Source organism: Danio rerio, chromosome 7 (genome assembly GCF_049306965.1).
Source record: "Danio rerio strain Tuebingen ecotype United States chromosome 7, GRCz12tu, whole genome shotgun sequence".
Taxonomy (NCBI): domain Eukaryota; kingdom Metazoa; phylum Chordata; class Actinopteri; order Cypriniformes; family Danionidae; genus Danio; species Danio rerio.
The window spans coordinates 11149327-11174254 of NC_133182.1; the positions used below are offsets into that span (position 1 = coordinate 11149327).

Sequence of the window (24928 nt, forward strand, 5' to 3'; positions counted from 1 at the left end):
ATGTAAAATATAAAAATAAAGTAAAAATTTGTAAGGACTACTTTTTATAGTTAAAATAAAGTATTAATAATTTAAGTTATATTGTTTTAATTTAACTTTTGAATCATTGGTCGCATTTTGCAATCATTTTGTGCAATAAAAACAAATATGTTGCTTAATTTAATTAGAAAATTATTTAATAATAAATTATTTTAAATTTACATAATTTTATTGAATTTAATTAAATTTAATTACGTATAATAAAGATCTAAAGATATACCTAAAATAAAAAATAAGGTAAAATTGTGTTCATATTTTTAATTAAAAACAGAAGTATTCAAAATTGAAATTATATTAATAAATAAATTAAATCAATATTAAAACACAAATATGTTGCTTATAATCTAAAGTTAATTAATGATATAACATTAAAATATAAAAATTTACTAAAAGATATAATATAATAAAAATGTGTTTAAAAATAAGTTAAATAACTTTTTAGTTGAAATACCAAAGTATTAATAATTTAAATTTTATGAATAATTAAATTAACTGTAGGTTGATTTCATAAATCTTTTTAAATGCAATGAAAAAACACAAATATGTTGCTTATTAAATTAAATTAAATTAAATTAAATTAAATTAAATTAAATTAAATTAAATTAAATTAAATTAAATTAAATTATTGATAATAAAGATATAAAGATGCACCTAAAATAAAAAAATAAGGTAAAAATGTGTTCACATTTCTAATTAAAAACAGAAGTATTTAAAATTTAAATTATAATAATAATTAAATTAAATCAGCTTATTGTTCTCATATGCAATTTTTCTAAATAACTTAGTCACATTAAGATACAAATATGTTGCTTATAAATTTCAGTAAATAAAAGTTTATTACTGATATAACATCTAAATATAAACATTTAGTAAAAGATACGATATAATAAAAATGTTTATAAATAAGTTAAACATTTTTTAGTTAAAATACAGAAGTATTAATAATTAAAATTATTTTAATAATTAAATTAACTTGTTGTTTTCAATTTTTAAAATGCAATGAAAAAAAGACCATGCAATGAAAAAAAAAATGTGTTGCTTATTATATAAAGATTTCATTTTCTCGTGATTTATGACTGTACCGTATTATCACGTCACATGCTGACTTGCATTCGATTTTAAATAAAGACCCAGACATACAACCTTTTGCGTTCTCCCAGAATCCTCTGCGCAGGCCCGATGGGAGAGGATGGAGACGGAGAGATGATGAGGAGCTGACAGTCGCTGGTCATTATCTCTCAATATAACACACAAAACATGTTCGACAGGTCATGATGCAAACCTTACGCCTCGGGCAGAGCAGCAGAGCTAACAAACACACCACAGAGCAATATATCACATAATAAACAGATGGAAAAACTGAAGACGAAGAAAAAACAGCAGCCTTTTATTTGCTGGAAAACATGCTCTGCCAGATATAGGCAAAGGTAACACTTCAGATTGAGAATTTAATACTGAAAAATTAAAAGAGAAATACAAGACTAACATAAACATGTAAAAAGGGGCAAACTTAGCTATTTATTTTAATCCTACACTGGAGTATTTTAACCCTTGTGTGGTGTTCGTATTTTGGTTACTCAGCCAGTGTTCAGGGTTCTGGTGGACCTGCTAGAGTTTTGGCTTTCCAAATTAACACTATCAAACATTTTTATGTTAAATTACATGTTTACATAATCGCAATTACAAGCCATATGCACAGCAAACATAGTTAATTTTTCCCCTTTACCTTTGTTAGATCATATTGAGGAATTAATGTGCTTCTGTTTTATTATTATTATTATTATTATTATTATTATTATTTATTAATGTTATGAAAAAAAATAAAACCCACAGATTTTTTTTTGTATTGTTCCTACCATGGTCATGGACATCATCATCAGAAGCTCCTCTCTCTTCCACAATCAATTGCAAGGCCCTAGCAGCAGATAATCTTTTGGCCAACTTGATCAGTTGTGATAAGGAACCACACTAGCAAGTCTTATTTATAGTACTATGCCCCTAATTCACAGATGGGACGGGGTATGAGAAAATAAAGCTTGGTTCTGCAAGAGAGAGGGTAAAATGTGCGGGAATGTAAGAGCAGACAGTGTTGATAGTTGAAGTTTCAACAATGTTGCAACTTTGTGTGGGGGGTGGGGGGCTACACTTTCAAGACTTTTATTAAATCTGGGTCTAGTGGAACTGAACACCTTGTATGTATTGTAAATGTGTGGGGGGAGGTACATTATGCGATCATTAAAAATGTGTTTGAATTTATGTTCTTCACAGAAAACAAGCCAAAGCTAATGAATGTCAGGTTGAAAAAATAATTAATTGTTTAATTTTTCTTTTGAAAAAACTGAAGACGGGTCTCACAGACCCGAACACCATACAAGGGTTAATATTAAACTGACACTGTTTTAATTCATCATAATATTCTATGTGAAGCCGCTTTGACACAATCAACAAGCGCTATACAAATAAAGATGAATTGAATTTAATTAATGTTTAAAGTATAAAAAAAAATGCTTTTATGTGCAGTAAATTAAAAAAGTAGTTTAGTCAAAGAAAGTCTTACGGCTCTATTTTATTGATCTACGCACCAAGTCTAAACAAACGGCGCAAAAGCATGAAAACTACTTTTGATATTTTAAGGATGGAAAGATACGATCTGCCCTCGCGCATGTGTAACGGAGGCCAGCTAGTAAGTGCTGTGCCTAACATGGTTGTGCTTAGCGTGCATTAAACCAATCAGAGTATTGCTATTTACATGGCAGACTTGCTAAGTGGAAAAACTCATTTCTAATAACTGATTTATTTTGTCTTTGTCATGATGACAGTAAATAATATTTGACTCGATATTTTTCAAGACACTTCTATACAGCTTAAAGTGACATTTAAAGGCTTAACTAGGTTAATTAGGTTAACTAGGCAGGTTAAAGTATTAGGCAAGTTATTGTATAATGATGGTTTGTTCTGTAGACTATCTGAAAAAATATAGCTTAAAAGGGCTAATAATTTTGACCTTAAAATGTTTTTTTAAAAATTTAAAACTGCTTTTATTCTAGCCGAAATAAAACAAACAAGACTTTTTCGAGAAGAAAAAATATTATCAGACATACTGTGAAAATGTCCTTGCTCTGTTAAACATCATTTGGGAAATATTTAAAACAGAAAAAAAAATCAAAGGGGGCTAATAATTCTCACTTCAACGGTATATATAAGTTAAAATGTTAAAATACAGAAGTTTATTAATATAATAATAATAGAGCTTTCATTAAAAACAGACAAAACAAGCCTTTAATATGCCAGAAAGCATTAAATTAAATTAAATTAAATTAAATTAAATTAAATTAAATTAAATTAAATTAAATTAAATTAAATTAAATTAAATTAAATTAATTAAATTAAATTAAATTAAATTAAATTAAATTAAATTAAATTAAATTAAATTAAATTAAATTAATTAAATTAAATTAAATTAAATTAAATTAAATTAAATTAAGCACTTTGGTATATAGTATAGTCAAATGAAGCATTGTTATGTTTCTTTAAAAGTTAAGTTATACTGATAATTAAATTAAACTAAGTTAAATAAAATAAAAAAAATAAAAACAAGCCCTTATTGTCCCAGAAACACTCCAGCCAAAGTCAAAAAAGCAAGCATTGTCATGTTTCTCTTCCACGTGGAGTATATCTGGAATCCAGCATTCAGAGTCTACAGTATGTCTATTTCTGTTATGTAACTTTTTATATAACCGCATTGAAGCCAGCATACTATTATTAGCACGTCTGTACCTGCGAGCCCTCGAACCCTCGCAGACTTTTGATCCTTTATGGAGGCTGAAGTCGCACCGTCGATGCTCTTATAATCTCTTTGAAGAAATCCAGCTAACCTTCAGAGCCGCTGCTTTCAAAGGAATGCAAAAAACCACCAACACATTCACATTCTGGCAAATGGACAAAATCAGTCGCCTGTTTATATGGTAAAACCGCACACTTTACACCGCTGGTCAAAAGTGTAACGCAAATGTGATGAGTACAGTGCTATTCAGCATTTGTCATGAGATACATCTGTTTTTTCCATAAGAGTGTTGGGTTAGTTTCTTCCAAAAAGTAATAATTGCATAATTAGGTCATTACAATTGTAATTAAGGCAGTGTGTTGGCTGGTTTGAGTCCCAGCTGGGTCAGTTGACGTTTCTGTGTGGAGTTTGCATGTTCTCCCCATGTTGGCGTGGGTTTCCTCCGGGTGCTCTGGTTTCCCTCACAGTCCAAGGACATGTGCTATAGATGAATTGAATAAACTAAATTGACTATAGTGTATAAGTGTGAATGTGAGTGTGTATGGGTGTTTCCCAATACTGAGTTGCAGCTGGAAGGGCATCTGCTGTGTAAAACATATGCTGAAATAAAATAATAATGCAACCCTTGATAAATAAGAAACCAAGTGAAAGAAAAATAAATGAATGAATGTTTGGTTGAGAAATGGCATAAATAAGTAAAAAGCATGGATTATTTTTGCAGGGAATGTTTGATTGTGCAAAAACGACACACTTTGGCTCCTGTGAAGTGATTATAATAACTGTTGTATTTTTGTGTTTGTGTTGCAGGTGAGGTGCCTTTACTCTCTGGACCAAACCACCAGTGCTGAAAATGAAGATCTGTGTTGCTTTTGTTGTAGTAGCTGTTCTTCACATCGCTCAGGCTGGTGAGTTTCTGGCTCTCGTGATCTGATGTGTCTGTTTAGTGACAAAGTGTTTTTTTTTTTTTTTTTGCGTTACGTTGCATAAAATTAAATTAAAATAAAATAAAATAAATTTTAATAAATAAATAAAATAAGATAAAATAAAATATAAAGATAAAATGTAAAATAAAATAAAAAGATAAAATAAAATAAAATAAAAAAATAATATAAAAAATAAAATTAAAAATAAAATAAAAAAATAATAATGAAATAAAACAAATAATAATAAAATAAAATAAAATGTTAAGTAAAATAAACAAAAAAAAAAAAAGTTGATGGACAAAATTTATTGAACTTTGAAAGCCAAGAGTGTATTATAAAAATTTCAAATTACAGCAATATTGCATTATATCTAAACTAAAATGTTAAGTAAAATACATACAATTTGAAATAAAATATAATTGATTAAAAGCAGAAATGATTAAAACAATGTTAAATATAAATATGTAGAATAAAAATTTTCTTGTCACGAAGCAGAAACTGTAGTTTGGAATAAAATCTTAAATAAAACCAACTAATATATAAAATATAATAGTCATTCATTCATTCATTCATTCATTCATTTATTATCCTTCGGCTTAGCAGAATGAACCGCCAACTTATTTTAGTTTAAAATAGAACAAACTCCACACATAAACAGCAGGCTCCACAACAGGTCCAGCCGAGACTTCAACCAGCGACCTTGCTGTGAGACGACAGTGCTAAACACTAAGCCACCAAGACGTCTTTACATATTACTTAATATATTAATTAAATCAATAAAGATTAAGTCATGTATTAAGAAGAAGTCTTAAAATAAAATGAAATAAAAAATAATAGGAATTTTTTTTTTTGCATTTTTAAAGCATTTTTATAGGAAATTTTATTTTTTACATTCATAAAAAAAAAAAAAAAAATATATATATATATATATATATATATATATATATATATATATATATATATATATATATATATATATATATATATATATATATATATATATATATATATATATATATATGGTAATTAAAATCATACATAAATTAAAATATAATTGTGAATTATTTGTAATTCTTTCTTTAAAGTGTTTCTTTAAAGTTGCCAGACACCACCAGAATTTATTTTTATTTTTTTAATCTAAATCTGAATATAAAATAACATAAAATATTTTCTGCTAAAAATGTTTGATCATGTTATATATCAACATAAAGAATCAAACCTCTGCTTTTAAACAAAAATAAACATATACTCTATTTATGTGTTCATATGTTTTATCAAAACTTGAATGCAGATGCTTCGTCAAAAATATGCCTTTTTTCATTCATTCATTCATTCATTCATTCATTCATTCATTCATTCATTCATTCATTTATTTTCCTTCAACTTAGTCCCTTTATTCATCAGTGGTTGCCACAGTGGAATGAACTGCCAACTCATCCAGCCTATGTTTTATACAGTGGATGCCCTTCCAGCTACAACCCAGTTAATTAACTATTATTTAGTAAAATATTAACTTTATTTTGTATTTCACGATTAGTCATTTGCTAGCACTAAAATAAATCTAAATAGATTTAATTAAATAAAATGCCTACATTTATTTTATTACAATAAATAAATACATATATATTTATATTTATTTTAGTGCTGACAAACAGTTAATCGTGATTATTAACTTCCAAAAATAAAAGTTCGAGAAAGCAAAACGTTTTCACAAATTAAATTAAATTAAATTAAATTAAATTAAATTAAATTAAATTAAATTAAATTAAATTAAATTAAATTAAATTAAATTAAATTAAATTAAATGCATTTACCTTTATTTTACCTTTACTACATTTAATAAATGTATTTACCTTCATTTAATTTGGTTGAGTTTAATTTAATTGAATTTAATGTCTTTATTATACATAATTTAATTTAATTTATGTATAATAAAGACATAAATTTAATTAAATTATGTATAATAAAGACATTAAATTTAATTAAATTTAATTTACTAAAATATTAAAATAAAAGTAAAAAATATATTTAATTTCTTAGTAATATACAGAAGTATTAATAATGTAAGTTAAGTTATGTTAATAATTAAATTAAATTGACTTATTGACTTATTAACATTTAAAAAAAGTCACATTAAGACACAAATATGTTGCTGATTGTAAAATATTTCTTTAGTTGAATTAAATTAAATTAAATTAAATTAAATTAAATTAAATTAAATTAAATTAAATTAAATTAAATTAAATTAAATTAAATTAAATTTATTTTATTTTATTTTATTTTATTTTATTTTATTTTATTTTAATTTGTATGCTTCATTCAAAAAAAAAAAAATGACAAAATTGCAATCATTGTATAATTTCTCTGCTCTGGTATTTTGCGATTGTGCTCTATGTCCTTCATTGCCATGTTATCAGCGCTCCTCTGAGTTTCCCTCTCCAGGCTGAACTGTGTGACATTGCCTGATGTACAGTATCAGAGATTAACCAGCATGAAGCCCCGAAATATACAGGCATCCCTTCTGTCTCGACTTAATCCATCCGCAAGAGACAGAAGCGCATGACTAAGAGTCTTGTTGCAGAAGAAGGCTTTTGGATTTAGTTTTGTCAAACCCACTGAATTCCTTTGAGACTTTTCTCTTCTGTGTTTCATTCTTGTCCAGCCAAACTCAAACTCACTTTTCAGCCAAAAAAAAACCCCAGTTGTACAATCCATGTCTTCACAGGCCTAAGAATGTAGTGTTTCTGCTCATTACTCAGCTTTACTTTGCAGAGCAGCTTTACTGTGATTTTACACACTGGAACTGCTTGTGGACTTTGCTGTAGTGAATGTGATTTACAAATATACTTAAAAAAACAGTTAACAGATAAGATTCCCAAATTGTTTCTTTGAAAATACTGAATTTGTGTGCGCAAAAGATGTGATATGTGAAAGAATCCTTATTCAGTAACAAGATGGAGCCAAAAGGGCAATATGCAAAGCTGACAGAAAAGAAACCGGTTGAATGGAGAATACACTAACATACATGTTATTCATTCACAATATGGCAACAAACTGTCAAAAACTGTAGTGTGACAAACTAGCAAATACAAATGAATGTGGATGTAAGTTTATGAATTTGAAAAGTATTCACTGATGGTCAAGCTGATTGGAAGTTCTTGGACTTGACTTGTTTTGATTACTTGAAATGACTTGACTTTTTTTTTTTTTTCTTGACTTGAATTGACTCTACTTGACTTGAATTTACTTGACTGGAATTTACTTGACTTGTTTTGATGACTTGAATTGACGACTTTACTTGAATTGACTTGATTTAACTTGACTTGACTTGACTTGCAGTAAATTGAATTGACTTAAATTGACGTGACTTGACTTGAATTTACTTGACTTAACTTGTTCTGATGACATGACTTGACTTGAATTGACTCGACTTGACTTAAATTTACTTGACTTGAATTGACTTGACTTGAATTTACCTGACTTGACTTAAATTTTTTTAATTTGACTTGAATTTACTTGATTTAACTTGACTTAACTTGAAGTGAATTGACTTAAATTGACTTTACTTGAATAGAATTTACTTTACTTGACTTGACTTGACTTGAATTTACTTTACTTAACTTGTTCTGATGACTTGACTTGACTTGACTTGACTTGACTTGACTTGACTTGACTTGACTTGACTTGACTTGACTTGACTTGGCTTGACTTGACTTGAATTGACTTCACTTGACTCGACTTGAATTTAATTGACTTGACTTGTGTTGACTTGTATTTACTTGACTTGAATTGACTTTATTCAATTTGACTTGACTTGAATTTACTTGACCAAACTTGTTCTGATGACTTGACTTGACTTAACTTAAATTTACTTGAATTGACTCGACTTGACTTGAACTTACTTGACTTGACTGGAATTGACTTGACTTATTTTGATGACTTGAATTAATGACTTGACTTGATTCAAATTGTAGTGAAATTAATTGACTTAAATTGACTTGACTTGACTTGGCTTGACTTGATGTAAATGACCTGACTTAAATGGACTTTTCTTTATTTTCTAGAATTTACTTGAATTGGCGACTGTAATTGATTTGACTTGACTTGAATTTACTTGACTTAACTTGTCTGATGATTTGATTTGACTTGACTTAAATTTACTTGACTTGACTTGAATTGAACTTACTTGACTTGACTGGAATTGACTTGACTTATTTTGATGACTTTAATTAATGACTTGACTTGATTCAAATTGGAGTGAAATTAATTGACTTAATTTGACTTGTCTTGACTTGACTTGAAGTAAATGATCTGACTTGAATTGACTTGTCTTTATTTTCTAGAATTTACTTGAATTGACGACTTGAATTGATTTGACTTTACTTGACTTGAATTTACTTGACTTGTTCTAATGATTTGATTTGACTTGACTTGAATTTACTTGACTTGACTTGACTTGAATTAGATCGATTTGACTTGTTTTGATGACTTGAATTGACGACTTAATGTGAATTGACTTGACTTAAATTGACTTGATTTGTTTTGATGACTTGAATTTACGACTTGACTTAACTTGACTAGATTTAACTTGACTTGAAGTGAATTAAATTGCCTTAAATTGACTTGACTTGACTTGACTTGACTTGACTTGAATTTAATTTACTTGACTTAACTTGTTCTGATGACTTGACTTGACTTGACTTGACTTGACTTGAATTTACTTGACTTGACTCAAATTGACTTGACTTGTTTTGATGACTTGAATTGACAACTTGGCTAGGGTTGAATTGACTTGACCTAAGTTGGAGTGAATTTACTTGACTTGACGTAAATTGACCTGACTTGAATTGACTTGTCTTTACTTGACAAGAATTTACTTGAATTGACAACTTAAATTGATTTGACTTTACTTGAATTTACTTGACTTAAATTGACCTGACATTAATTTAATTTAATTTAATTTAATTTAATTTAATTTAATTTAATTTAATTTAATTTAATTTAATTTAATTTAATTTAATTTAATTTAATTTAAGAAGTTGTCTGGTTTGAGTCCCGGCTGGGTCAGTTGGTATTTCTGTGTAGTGTATGCATGTTCTCCCCGTGTTGGCGTGAGTTTCCTCCGGGTGCTCCGGTTTCCTGCACAGTCTAGAGACATGCGGAATAAGTGAATTGTATAAACTAAACTGGCCGTTGTGTATAAGTGTGCTGTAGCGACCCCTGATAAACTGGGTCAAACTAAAAGGAAAATAAATGACTTGACTTGACTTGACTCAAATTTACTTGACTTGAATTTACTTCACTTGACTTGAATTGGCCATTGAGATCTGCAGTTTAAATGAAGCCTATGTGTCGAGTCAGGTGTGAGAATGTGTTTAATTCAAAGGGAGCATTACAGCAAATCGTGTTGATAGACGAAGCATCTCAGCCTTGTAAACTAAAACAAGAACATGAACGAATCCTACAGTATCCAGTCATAATGGACACATGATTCAACACAATGCCCCAAATCACCCTAAACATGTTTTGTTACATTTTTTTCTTCATTTGGAGAGTCTGATTCTCCATGGCACTAACACTCTAGTTTGCCTACAGCCAGTGTATTCCTGTGGGAATTTAGTTGTGATTTGAGTATGTGCTGTATTGTGTAGTGCATATTGTGAAGGCTGCTGATGAGATGAATGTGTCTCTGCAGGATCGCTAGTTAGTGGTCACATGAAAGCGCTTGTTTGAAACGACAGGCTGCCGTGTTTTCTTTGATTTTCAGCTTTTTTTGAGAGCCGAGTCCAGGATCAATGAGCTCATTTATTAAAGACTCGCTTTATCTAATAGCTCTTTCATCGTCTGTCCCTTATAGCCATGCTTACAGCTTTTCTGTTTTATAGAAAAAGAGGAAAGTTTTAGTAAAGTGCTGAGTAAACTGCTCATGAAAACAACATTTTAAGGCTGTCTATGTTCAGAATTAAAAACGTAATATAATAGTTAGTTATATACTGTATATGAAAATATATTAGGAAAAAATATATACATATACACATGTGAAATAAATTATTTTTATATTTTTAAGTTGCGATTTTTTTGTCTTTACATTTTTGTCTTTTTTTATTAATTTACTGGATTTTTACCAATTTTACTTTAGATTTTTTTATAGCAACAACAGTGATTTAAATATGTTTGTCAAATAAATGGAAACAATTTCAATATATAAGCAATATCACATGAGTAGCAGTGCGATATGACTGTGTATCGGCACTGGTGGGAGGCGTGCTTAGTGTCCCACTAGTGACAATATATAACCATATCCCACTGCTACAAGTGTGATTGTGTTTATACAACAGTTCGATGGCATAATTATGTTTTTAAAAAAGAAAATCAAACACAGAGAGTCCAACAATTTGATCAGTTGTAGTTTTTCTCCTATAAGGGCTTATTATGTAGTCTCTGTCGCCATCTTGTGGATGGGCAACGTCAACTGTCTTTGCTCAATGACAGGCTGATGGATGCCGATGCGCTTTATCTCAAAAATTATAATTATTTAAAATAGGCACTATAATTTTAAATGGCATAGTTGCTAAACAACTACATTCTTGCCTGAAAAAGCCCCAAAAGTACATCATGTTGTCCAACAGCTGCAATATTTGTCAAACTGTTGTGAGCGGAGTAATACACAACTGGTGAAGAGGCTGTACGAGTGCTGTTATCAAGGGAATATATATATATATATATATATATATATATTAAGGGTGGAGCCCAACCCGAATACGGTATTCGGAAAGGCACGAATAGCGTGTTTTTACGAATACTTGATTCGAACAAATACTTGAAAAATTATTTGTATTCGGGAGCAAGAAAAACACTATATCAAAAAGCAGCGTTTCCTCATGAGACCACAGTGCATGCCCGCGTGAGTGAGTGAGTGAGTGAGTGAGTGAGAGAGAGAGAGAGAGAGAGAGAGACAAAACGCGCCAAAGCCCGAAACTGAAAGCGAGACGTGACTTTTAAGGGGTTGTTTCATATGGATTTATTAATCATTCTTACTGTTCAGTGATCGCAAACTGCCGTAGTTTATTAAAGACGCAAACCCCTCACTGCACGTCAGCTGCGCGCCTTCAGCAGACCCCCTCATTCCTGCAGCACGAGAGCTTTATGATTGTTTATGCGCGCCAAAAGTGGCGGATCTGTCCGGTAAAATATCTGACTGCGTGTCACCGCATCCCTAAGAACTGTTTGGCGAAATATTTGACTGCATGTCAATGCATAACAAATGACTGAAAGGATATAACTAGAGAAATCTCCACTGTGCTACTGGGTGAGAGCGTGTGGCAAGCTGTTTTAGCATTTAAACCTTGTTCAGACTATCCATAAATATATTTAGAGATATCTCTAATTATATTTTGACTTGTCATAATTATAATTCGACTAGTCAGATTGGAAACATCTGCAAATATATTATGATAGACTAGTCATATTCCTCCATTGACTTCCATTGAAAAATATTTGCAGATATCTCTAAATAAGTTTTGACTAGTCACAATTGTAATTAGAGATATCTCCAAATGAATTTTGACTAGTCAAAAATCCAATTCAAGATATCTACAACTGTAATTAGACTTTTAGTAAATTAATTAGAGATATCTTCAAATATATTTGTAAATATCTCTAAATATAATGAATTAAAGACATCTCTAAATGTATTATGACTAGTAAAAACTCAGAGATATCAATTACAATTGTTACTAGTCAAAATTCATCTGATTTCGTACTAGAACAATTGTAATTGCAGATATGTCTAATTGTCATTCTGAGTAGTGGAATTATAACTATGACTAGTCAAAATATAATTAGAGATATCTCTAATATATTTATGGAGTCAGAACAAAGATTTAAATGCTAAAAAGGCTTGCCATAGAGAGCGCTTCTCACTGAACAGAGCACCGCGCAACCTTATGTAATGTATTATCACATGCACTAAAAGCATCCTCTCCTGATACTGTCTGTGAACCCCCAACAAGCATCAATCCCCTCAATCAGCACAGCTATGTTCTGCTAAATCCTCCACAAGCACCAAACCATCAACACAGCCACATTCTGCCCCAGCAAGTCAGTTTCAAACATAAAAAAAACAAACAAACAAACTTTGTGTCTTTTTTTGTGGCAGGCAGATGACAATAGCAGGGCTGTATCTTTTAGTATTATATAGAATACTTTTGTTCTGCCAGATCTCCCAGGCAGGGTTTTATTTAGATTTATTTAGTTAATTTTAGTTTTTGGAATTCTGTCCATTGGAAAGAAGTTCTTTCAGAAGAAGAACAGTTTTTTGAAGTATTATTTGTTTTTATTCTGTCTATTCAGTGTCCTTCAACAAGAACGGTGGTGGTGGAGTTCATAATATTTACAATGGTATTTTATTAGTTGTTGGTTTAACCATGGATGAGATAATGGCTTCTATGTTATTTTCTTTTCAATGACATTTCTTATCACATGTTCAAAAACAACAACCAATATTGCATATCTATAATTTATATAATGGGTATAATTAAACAATACTTTCACTATAACGTAAATTAGAAGTGTAATAGAAAAAAAGATATATTTTTCCGCCATTTTGAATTTTACTCGAATACAAATACAAATACAAATACTTTTCCCCCCTCAACAAATACAAATACAAATACAAATACCGACTGCTCCGCACATCCCTAATATATATATATATATATATATATATATATATATATATATATATATATATATAACTTGAAGGGGCTAATAATTTTGATCTTAAAATGGTGTTTAAAAAATTAAAAACTACTTTTATTAGCCGAAATAAAACAAATAAAACTTTCTCCAGAAGAAGAAATATTATTAGACATACTGTGAAAATTTCCTTGCTCTGTTAAATATAATTTGAGATATCTATATATATATATATATATATATATATATATATATATATATATATATATATATATATATATATATATATATATATATATATATATATATATATATATATATATATATATATATATATATATATATATATTAGGGATGTAACGGTATCAAAATTTATCTAGTAAAATATTATTTACTGTCATCATGGCAAAGATAAAATAAATAAATTATTAGAGATGAGTTATTAAAACTATTATGTTTAGAAATGTGTTGAAAAAAATCTGCTCTCCATTAAACAGATATTGGGGAAAAAAATAAACAAGCGGTCTAATAATTCAGGGGGGTTAATAATTCTGACTTCAACTGTATATATATGTATTTTTATTGTTTTTATTTTTATTTTGAATTATCATTATTTTATACTTTTGTTTTTACTTCAATGTGTCAAAAATAAAAATCTGTTAACTTGAAATTTTATGTACAAATTTCAAAATTCAATAATTTATATACATATTTATTAGAAATATCTATTCAATGTTTTGATTCAGAGAGTAAGTCACATTTATCAGTAATTGCCAGACATTAGTCTATTTATATGTTTGCTACAGTAAATGTGTGTATAGACTGAGCTGATACAGTAATTGAGTGAATCTAAATGATTTCCTTCAGTCTCCTGCGCAGTGAACTTTCCTCCGAGTGATCATTACTGTCAGTGTCGGAGAATAAAACGCTCTGGAGATCTGCTGTGTGCGTTCAGATCAAGAGTGTGTCGTCGCAGAGCTTTTTACCGCTCTAAAGGGAAAAATGAAGACTCTTTTAATGTGTGAGGACTCTTAAAAGTCAGACTGCAGTGGCAAACATCCTCTGGTTCAGCCGATGACTCTGTTGATCAGAGCAGTGAAAGAAGATCAACTGGAGGATTTCAGTGCTTCTTTATAGTCTAGACATCTCAGATGTACAGTTAGTCTGTATCATGTCAGATATAACATGACTATAAGATAGCAAAATAGTGCTGTGCAATTATTAATCACATCAGAATTGAAAGTTAACGATCAATAATTACATATATTAGGATAAATATACAGCGGGGAAAATAGGTATTGATATCGTCATGTTTTTTTTTTTGGGGAGGGGGGGGGGGGGCTAATAATATTTCAATAATTTTTCGTTGTGTAATTTCATTTTCAACTTGACTTGACTTGAATTGACTTGACTTGAATTGTCTTTTCTTGACTCAAATTGACTTGACTTGTTTTAATTTAATTTAATTTAATTTAATTTAATTTAATTTAATTTAATTTAATTTAATTTAATTTAATTTAATTTAATTTAATTTAATTTAATTTAATTTAATTTAATTTAATTTTTATTTAATTTTATTTTATTTTATTTTATTTTATTTTATTTTATTCATTATTTTTCTTGTCGACTTAGTCCCTTTATTAATCCGGGGTTGCCACAGCGGAACGAACCGCCAACTTATCCAGCAAGTTTTTACGCAGCGGATGCCCTTCCAGCCGCAACCCATCTGATCCACTAATCAGACGATTCCTAACCCACTATAAAAAGCCAATGTTTCTCACTACAGTCATCTTCGATTTGAAGAATCTCCCCTTCCACCTCTACTTCTCCACCTTTCCTGTTATAGAGTGGCACGGTGGCCGAGTGATTAACACTGTTGCCTCACAGCAAGAACGTCACCAGTTCTAGTCCTTAAACTGGCCGGCTGTTGTTTTTGTGCGTAGCATGTTCTTCCCATGCTCGTCTGTGTTTCCCCTTGGTTCTCCGGTTTCCTCTTACATTCCAAAAACATGCAACTACAAGTGAATTGATCAATCTAAATTTAGCATACTCTTTTTTTTCTGCAGCATATCTCTTCACAGCAATCATTTTCTGTCATCAGCTCTTATCAATAAAAGGGGGAGTTCTCGAAACCTACCTGAGCTCAGAGCTCTCCTCTCGCCCTGTAAACAGGAGGAAGCCAGGGCTCAAGGACCTTTTGAGCTCGGGGCTCTCTCTCGGGATAGCATACCGGTACTTCCCTGCTTGCTTGATTAGATATTGAAATTTGGTTGATTTTAGGTTGATTTTAAGTTGGACATTGATGCTGGCGTGACGTTGGGTTCCGACGTCAACCTGATTTTCATTTCTGAACAAAATCCAACATGACCATAACGTTGGGGGTATAATGTCAATATGACATCATGTTGACGTCCTGTGCCTGCAGGGATAATATTAATGCTTTTTTTGCATATGTCGATTTCTTTCCGGGAAAAATTTCAAGTCAACGTCACATTTAGAAATATGTTTGCCGAGAAAAAATGGTGATGTGTTAAATATTATATAGGACATGATGTGGTATAACTTTATATTTAGAATGTCTAGACTATAACGGAGCACTGAAATCCTCCAGCTGATTTTCAAATGTTTGTGTGTGTTTTAATGTGTATTTTTTTTTAAAGGTTATTAGATTTTTTTTTTTTTAGTTTTGATTTTGTTAAGTTTATTTTTTTTTCAGTTTTGATTATTTAAGTACTTGTTGACAGTAGAATTATATATATTTTACAAATGTATGTTTTTTTTAATCTAATATTTATATTTTGTTTTATTTTATTTTTATTTTGGATAATAAATAACTTTAGTAGTGTGTTTGTAATATGTAACAGTGATTTTGTTTTTTCTTAAAATCTCTAATAAAGTTTTAAAGTCTTTTTTTGGAAAAAATGAATAGCTTTTTGCTTTTTATTATAATTTTATATTTAATTATTTTCTACTTCAGTTAATTGCCTGGTAAATTGACCATTTTTTTATCTATTTGTTTTAAATTTCATGTATTTCATTTTATTTTATACAGAATATTTTCTAACAGTTTTATTATTTTTGTATTATTCTTTTTTACCTTTAATTTAAAACAAATTGTTTTGAATGTAGCAATATATATTTAAAATATATTTTATTATTTATATATTATGTTATATTATATTATAATATTTATTAAATATTATTGTAATTATATTATATTTTTATACTTATAATTTTTCTCATAATTCTTTTCTCCTAATATTTATTTTTTGCTTTATTTTATTTTATTTTATTTTAGAACTTTTTCTCTTTTTTGCCTTTAATTAAAAAGAAATTATTTTGAATGTAGCAGAATATTTTAAATATGTTTTATTATTTATATTTTATATTACTATTTTTTATTAATTATTGTTTTAATTATATTATATTTATTATACTTATTAATTTTCTTATGCAATTTTTCATCTAATACTTATATTTAGTTTTATTTTATTTAGTTATATTATTTAGTTATATTATTTATTTTACTTCAGTTTATTGTTTTTAGTTTCAGAGCATTTATGCACTTAGTGTTAATTCATATTTTTGACTTCTTTTTTTACCTAAAAGTTATGTAAATGTTATGTAATAATATGTTTTCATGAAATTATCTCAAATGATTACGGAACATTTATTTCATCTGATGTTTATAATTAGTTTTATTTCAGTTTTAGATCATTTTAGAGCATTCAAGTTCATGGTTTCTGCTTCAGTTAATATTTTGGAGATTTATGATTTTTCTTTTCAGTTAAAGGTTTAGGTGTTTATGGTATCTTTTTAAAAATTCGATGTCAAATGACTATGGAAAATCTCTCTTTAAATTAAAGTTGACAAATTGATCATATTTCTGCACATTAACATCCTAACTTGTTCTTTTAAGATATTCTTTTTGACTGATTTCTATATATTTCTCTATATATGTCCAGTTTGTCCAGATCAGTGGCCTGGTCTTCAACCCTGGACGCCGGGTCACAATGAAGCCCACAGAGTCACCATCGGACACGGCCGCAGGGTCGTCCTCACCTCATCTGCAACAGTCCATTCCATCGAGATCCTCAACGGAGGTACATCAAATCCATTCGCAAAAAAAAACCCATTAAACTGCCACATAGATTTACATCCTCATGATGAAGGCAGAGCTTGACGTACTTAAATCAAACACACACGTTTCAAAAAAGCATCGCCCTGAGCTCGGAACATTCCGGAATTCTTGATGGGGAATTCCATCACATTCCGTCCCAGTTATCAGCCTCTTTTGATCTTTTTGAAATGGAGCAAAAAGATAAATAGATGAAAATAAAAATAGATGCATTAGTGACAACCATGTATAAAAAATTTTATATTTAAATATGCAAATGGTAATCTGCATACATTCATAGCACACAAATCAGAATATTGGATTCATTTGTGTACAAAAGTCTTGTTTAATAATAAATTATAAAAAATCCTTACATTTATGTAGTGCTTTTCTGGACACTCAAAGCGCTTTACACATTTTTTTTGGAGGGGGGGCATCTCTTCATCCACCACCAGCATGCAGGATCCACCTGGATGATGCCACGGCAGCCATATTGCGCCATACCACACACTAGCTGAATAGTGTAGAGGAGACAGAGTGATGAAACCAATTATTATATGGGGGTAGTTAGGAGGCCATGATGAACAGAGGCCAGTGGGCAAATTTGGCCAGAATACCAGTAGGGTTAAAACCTCTCCTCCTTTTCGAAGGACTTCCTGGCTTTAATGACCACAGAGAGTCAGGACCTCTGCTTAATGTCTCATCTGAAGGATGGCATTCACTGAGCCGTATAGAGTCTCCATCAATACACTGGGCCGTTAGGATGCACACAGACCACAGGTTAAGTGCCCCCTGCTGGCCTCACTAACGGCACTTCTGGCAGTAACCTAGCTTTCCCATGTCCTTTAAACATCCAGGTGCAGCCCTGCTTAGCTTCAGTGGGCGACCATGTGAGAGTAGCAGAGAGCTAGCTGCCGGCTTCACGTTGATTTTGTTCACACATTAGAAGCAAAGGTTTTTGTAGATTTTGGGTATGTATGTTTTTACTTTTAGAGGTAAAAAACATAATAAACAAAAAACAAACAAATATTTTACCTTTTTCATATTTATGTAGATTTTTGTTGCTTTACATTATGTATGCACAAATCCTTCAGAATTAATAAGTTTATAAATATATGATGTACACTCATAAAATAAATAAATATTATTTAAAATTATATTTAAATTATAGTATTATTTATCATTATTATATTTATAATAATACAAATATTTTATTATTTTGAGAATACAACCTTAAAAATAAGTATTTTAATTGAGAAGTAGTATAATATTTATATTAATAAATAATATAAATATAGTATTGGTAATATACTATGTTTGAGCAATATCACACGAGTAGCAGTGTGATATGACTGAATATCAGCACTGGTGGTAGGCTAGTGTTGCCTCAAGGCCTCAGGCTGAGTGCCTTACTGCCCCCTTCCAGTGCCCATATACAGCCACATCGTGTCATGACTGTGTATGTCCACTAGATGCCACTGTAGTTTGCCTGCAACTCCCTGCGAACTACAGTGGTGAAAAGAACTACAAATCCATACATTCTTTCGCGCACACACCCGGTCTGTCATATACACTGATTTGCAACCACAGCTGTCTCCGTTCACCGTTGATTACCTGGACTATATATTCAACCATTCATCCTCTGTTTGTCAGTTGGTTGTTGTCCTTGTTGGTATGTTATTCCCAATCTTGCTCTTGCTCTTGTAGCTTGTCTTAGTTGTTAAAGTCTAGTTCGAGTTTAATCTGTTTGAGTTCCTTGTTTTTTTGATTATTTTGTTACTTTGATTTTTGGATTTTGTCACTGTCGCTGCACTATTTCACATTAAAAATCTGCACTTGGATCCTACACCCTGTTTTTGTTCCTGTTTTCAATCCCGTACCGTGACACATCGCACTGCTACGAGTGTGATATTGCGTTTGTAATTGTGTATGATAAAGAAAATCGAACACAGAGAGTCTCAAAAATCCTTTTGTATGAGGAACTACTTTCTTCCGCCATTCATTCACATCTGCAGCTGATGTCAGAATAGCAGAAAACGCTGCAACTTCACAAGCGTCACTTTAGAGCTAGTATTTAAATGATTTTTTAGCGTAATGTCTAAACTGATGAAATAACAGGTGATTTTGCTCACATTTTAAGATTATAAGGCTGAACGGCATGAAATGCCATCAGTCTACAGAGATTTCCCAGTACTTCTCTGTTGCAATCAGGACTTCACAATAATGAACCCCGAAAAAGCCAAAGCAAAGCAAACACTAGCAGGTTCTGTGGTATAAATACAGCATTACAAAATACCAAAGAGAGAGAGATCGAATTTTGAATGTCACTGACCTGTTTTATGATGATTTGTTCAGCTGTAGTTTGAAACTTACGCTGATAAAATGCTGTTTTTCTCCCCTAAGGTCTTATTATGCAGTTTCTGTCGCCATCTTTTGGCTGAACATCAACCATTAGTTTCTTTGGTCTGTTCAGACAGGTTAATGGCAGCCAATTCACTGAATCCCATGCGATGCTCCGAAACTATAAATACTTAAAATAGACACAATCCTTATAAATAAACTGCCTAGTTGCTATCTAAACCGCTACATTCTCACCTATAAAAGCCTTAAAAGTACATTGAGTTGTCCAACAGCTGCAATATCTGTCAAACTGTAGAGTGTCCTCTGCTTGTTGCTGTATGTTGGTGGAGTAATACACAAGGGTGAAGGGTAAAGAGTACGGTACGATTGCTGTTATTTGCAGAATATTGCACGGCTGTCAGCCAATCAGATTCAAGAACCAGACAAAACTGTTGTATAAATTATAATATTTAATATAATATTAATAATATTCATGTAGGAGTTATGTTATTTATATTATATTTATATGAAATATATAAATATGTTTGTATTATTTAAAAAATTACAACATGTAATTGAGAAGTAGACCCAAAACATTTTTATATATGTAATATTTAGTCTTATAATGTATGTACTTTTTATAGAAAGAGGAAATAAGATACATTAGGTAAGAAATGAGGTTAAAAAAGTAGGGCAGTGTACATCAGGGCAGAATACATCCTTTTAAAAAATGTATTTTAATTGAAACGTAGTCCCTAAATGATAGACATATTTGTGGACGGATCTAAATCCCTGTGAACACTTTGATTGCTATGACTTTCTGAATAGTGGAGTTATCAGTACAGCATCATGGGTAATGTAGTATTTAAACATTTCCACTGTTAAACATGATTATTGTAAAAAGACGTCATTTGAACAAGTAACTAATGACTGTCTGCATTTAAAGCTTTATAATCATAAAGTCTATTTTGATATGGAGATCATTAAAGTTGCACTCTATTGAAGTTGGAAACTAGCCTACAAGTTTGAACATCTGACTTGATATGTATTGTTTTAGGGAAGCTTGTGATCGCTGATTCCGGTCGGCCCATTTTACTGCGGGCCAAGCACATCCTCATCGGGAACAAGGGCGAACTCCACATCGGCAGTCCAGAATGCCCTTACAAAGGCAACCTCACCATCTCTCTCTTTGGCAGGTACGAACACAGGCTTTGAAAAATCATCAGACATACTGAAACGCTTCTGCTACCTCTATAAGGGCAACTACAGAGTTCACAAAGTTTCGGAAAGTTTTTGAGGAGCGTTTGAAGGAGAGGAATGTGCTTGATCCAGCTTTGAGCCTGTAATTTAAACCCTATAAAGCACGCAGTGTCATATTTTATGAGCAGATTTGTAAGGATTCTACATTATTTGCATTCTTGTGATAATATATGAGCCATAAATTAAATAAAAAATAAACAAATAACATGTTGATTAAAGAAAATAAAAGTGATATGCATGTCTGTATGTACATATGCAGAATATGTCATGTGTTTTTGCATATGTTTGAGTGGACTCTTGTAAATATATGCATTTATAAATTGTTAATGGAGGTACAGTATATGATTAACTAAATGTACAGTTGTGGGTGTATATTTGCATATATTTATTTATATTTATATATGTTTACTTATTATTCGCTGGCACAGGGTGAGTTTGGGGTTTGTTCTTTAAAATAAAAAAATGTGAAAAACTTTAAAAGAAGTACTAAAAAAGAAATCAAGGTTAAATAAATAATGTAATGAATAATAAATAATGTGTATATTTATTTATATTTTACTTATGTTTAAACTTAATAAAGTGTTTAAAAAGAAACTAAGGTAAAAATAATTAAATAAATGAATAAAAAATAAAAAAATGAATAAATAAAGCTTAAATGCCTGTCAAATGAAAATAATTAAAAGAGTTGTATTGTAAAAATATTATTAATAATAATAAACAATAATAACCATATGTGTGTGTGTGTGTATGTGTGTGTATATATATATATATATATATATATATATATATATATATATATATATATATGTGTGTGTGTGTGTGTGTGTGTGTGTGTGTGTGTGTGTGTGTGTGTGTGTGTGTGTGTGTGTATATAAACAAATAAAATAAATAAATAAAGCTTAAATGCCTGTCAAATTTAAAGAATTTAAAGAGAATTTATATTGCAAAAATATTAATAAAAAAATATCAAAATATATTATAAAATAAAATAAAATATATGTATTGTTAACTATAATTCCAAATGTCTTTGCAGGGATTAATGTTTAGTTTAGCAAATATTTAAAAGTGGTTCACTTAAAAAGATCTAAATGAATCATTGTTCTTGAACCTATAACTTTAATAAAGAAGTCACTGATTTACTTTTATGTAATCACTGTCATTTTGCCTTAAAGAAGGCTTTGTAAACTTTCATGTTTAACTTGTATACTTACATATTTATAATAGTATCACTTTCTTTTATTGTATTAATCCCTAAATAGTTTTTTTTATTATTATTTTATTGTATTACGTTTATTTTGTTTTGATTTTGTTTAGTTTTGTTTAGATCAGTTTTGTTCTGGTTTTGTCTTGTCTTGTTCTTATCTTGTCCTGTCCTGACCCTGTCCTGGTTTTGTTTTGTTCTAGTTTTGTCTTGTCTTGTCTTGTCTTGTCTTGTCCTGTCTTTGTCTTTGTCTTTGTCTTTGTCTTTGTCTTTGTCTTTGTCTTTGTATTTGTCTTGTCTTGTCTTGTGTTTTTATGTCCTAACCTGCCTTGTCCTTGTCCTTGTCTTGTCCTATCCTGCCCTGCCCTGCCCTGTCCTTGCCTTGCCTTGCCTTTTCCTGTCCCCATCCTGGATTTGTTTAGTTTTATTCTGGTTTTGTCTTGTTCTGCCCTGTCCTGTTCTTGTCTATTATATGATATTATATGATATTATATGATATTATATTATATTATATTATATTATATTATATTATATTATATTATATTATATTATATTATATTATATTATATTATATTATATTATATTATATTATATTATATTATAAATCATGGCATTGCATAATTGCATCATGTCAGTCTAGAATTTAAAAGCCATTTTTAATTCAAATTATAAATGATGCATAACCAAATCTGATCATTTGTTGTTGTTGTATTGGAAAAGGTCTGACGACAGTGAGGTCGAACACAGCTATTTTGGCCGAAAGTATGTTGGCGTCGGAACCGGAGGAACCTTAGAGATTCACGGAGACAAGAAGCTGTCATGGACTTTCCTGAACAAAACCCTGCATCCGGGGCAGGGAAACGAGAACAGCTACCATTTCGAGAGGAGCTGGGGAAACAGAGGCATCATCGTTCACATTATCAACCCCAACACCGGAGACGTGCTTCACACCGACAGGTCAGTGGGACACCATTACAAAACATTCGGCTTTATTTCAAATCATTGACTATGTTCACATGAACATCAGGAATCTAGTCCCAAGGTCTGAAACTACTTGAGGTAGAGTAAATAATGGGTATTTATATTTTTGTTAACTATTCTTTTAAGGCACTGGTGTCAAATACAGTTCTTTGAGGGCCGCAGCTCTGCACAGTTTACTTCCAACTCTCCTTCAACACACTTAACTGTAGGTTTCAAACAAGGCTGAAGGACTCAATTAGTTTGATCAGGCGTGTTTAATTAGGGTTAAAGCTAAACTGTGCAGAGCTGCGGCCCTCCAGAAACTGGATTTGACACTTGTGCTTTACGCTGACCTGTTCATTTAACTACTGAGTTATATTAATCAACTACATGTACTTACTATATGGTTAATCTGAGTTAGGTTTAGTGATAGTGACATGCAATTATGTATAATTAATTCTAATTACTATATAGTAAATTTGTAACACTTAATAAGCTCATTAGCTCAGTTCATTGTTTCTTAAGCATATGCATATTGGACAAATATAACCATTTTTAGCTGTAAAAAAAAATATAATTATTCAGTAAAATATTCTGACCAAAATCACATAATTACTTGTACTTAATAAATATTTGAATAACAAAAAATATATATACACTCACCTGATACTGGTACACCTTACTAATACTTGGTTGGACCCCTTTTGCCTTCAGAACTGCCTTAATCCTTCATGGCTTAGGTTCAATAAGGTACTGGAAATATTCCTCAGAGTGCTCTATTGGATTGAGTCTGGTGACTGTGAAGTCCAATTGAGTATTTTGAACTCATTGTCATGTTCAAGAAACCAGTCTGAGATGATTCAGGCTTTATGACATGGTGCGTTATCCTAGCGAATTGTATCCTGTCTTAGATGACAGGAGTGGCACCCGGTGTGGTCTTCTGCTGCTGTAGCCCATCCGCCTCAAGGTTGGAGGTGTTTTGTGATCTGATTAGATCTGATTAGAAATTTACGTTAACAAGCAGTTGGACAGGTGTACCTAATAAAGTGGCCAGTGAGTGTATATTAAACTACATCTTAAATGCTCAGTTAAAATTCATATTTCAAAAGCTGCATTCTTAAAACAATTAAAATGATAGTAATAAAATTGATTTTTGAATTAATTTGCAGTATTTAAGACAAGTCTATTATACATATCTGTAATTAAATGACCTCAAATTTAAAGGTAATCTCATACTTGCCTTTTTTATCTGTGAATTAAAATGTAATTAAAGTAACTAGTAACTAATTACACCCAATGCCTGTTTCTAATGAATTCATTTTGATGGATTAGAGGTTGGTACTTCAGTACATCGTGCAAAACCAACTAACTGATGTTTTCAATGTGCGGCTGTAATTAAAACAGTAATTACAAATCGACTGTCAAAACAAACTGCGCTTCCAAGTTGGCATCATTGCAGGCGATTGATTTGCGACTATTTTTTCCCCTCACAGAAAAAGAGTTTCTGTTATTGAATCGCAGACTTCAAAACAATCATTCATACTCAGTGTGCTTACAGGCTTCTGTGACGGTTCTTGACTGGGCTGTGATTAATACCTCTGACCCAC

At 30.6% G+C, this 24928-nt stretch overlaps 1 protein-coding gene across 3 annotated transcripts in view; it reads left to right on the top strand.

Annotated features, from left to right (window-relative positions):
• The window catches only part of cemip (cell migration inducing hyaluronidase 1), a 1140081-nt gene that overhangs the window by 187009 nt on the left and 928144 nt on the right, over positions 1 to 24928 (top strand). For all 3 annotated transcript variants that reach the window (XR_012383148.1, XM_073908076.1, XM_073908077.1), the window contains exons 2-5: positions 4631 to 4728; positions 17409 to 17546; positions 20958 to 21096; positions 23082 to 23318. Coding sequence is in view for 2 of the 3 variants with exons in the window: in XM_073908076.1 (XP_073764177.1) it covers positions 4674 to 4728; positions 17409 to 17546; positions 20958 to 21096; positions 23082 to 23318 (569 nt within the window). In the remaining variant the exon portion in view is untranslated. The remainder of the gene's footprint in view (positions 1 to 4630; positions 4729 to 17408; positions 17547 to 20957; positions 21097 to 23081; positions 23319 to 24928) is intronic.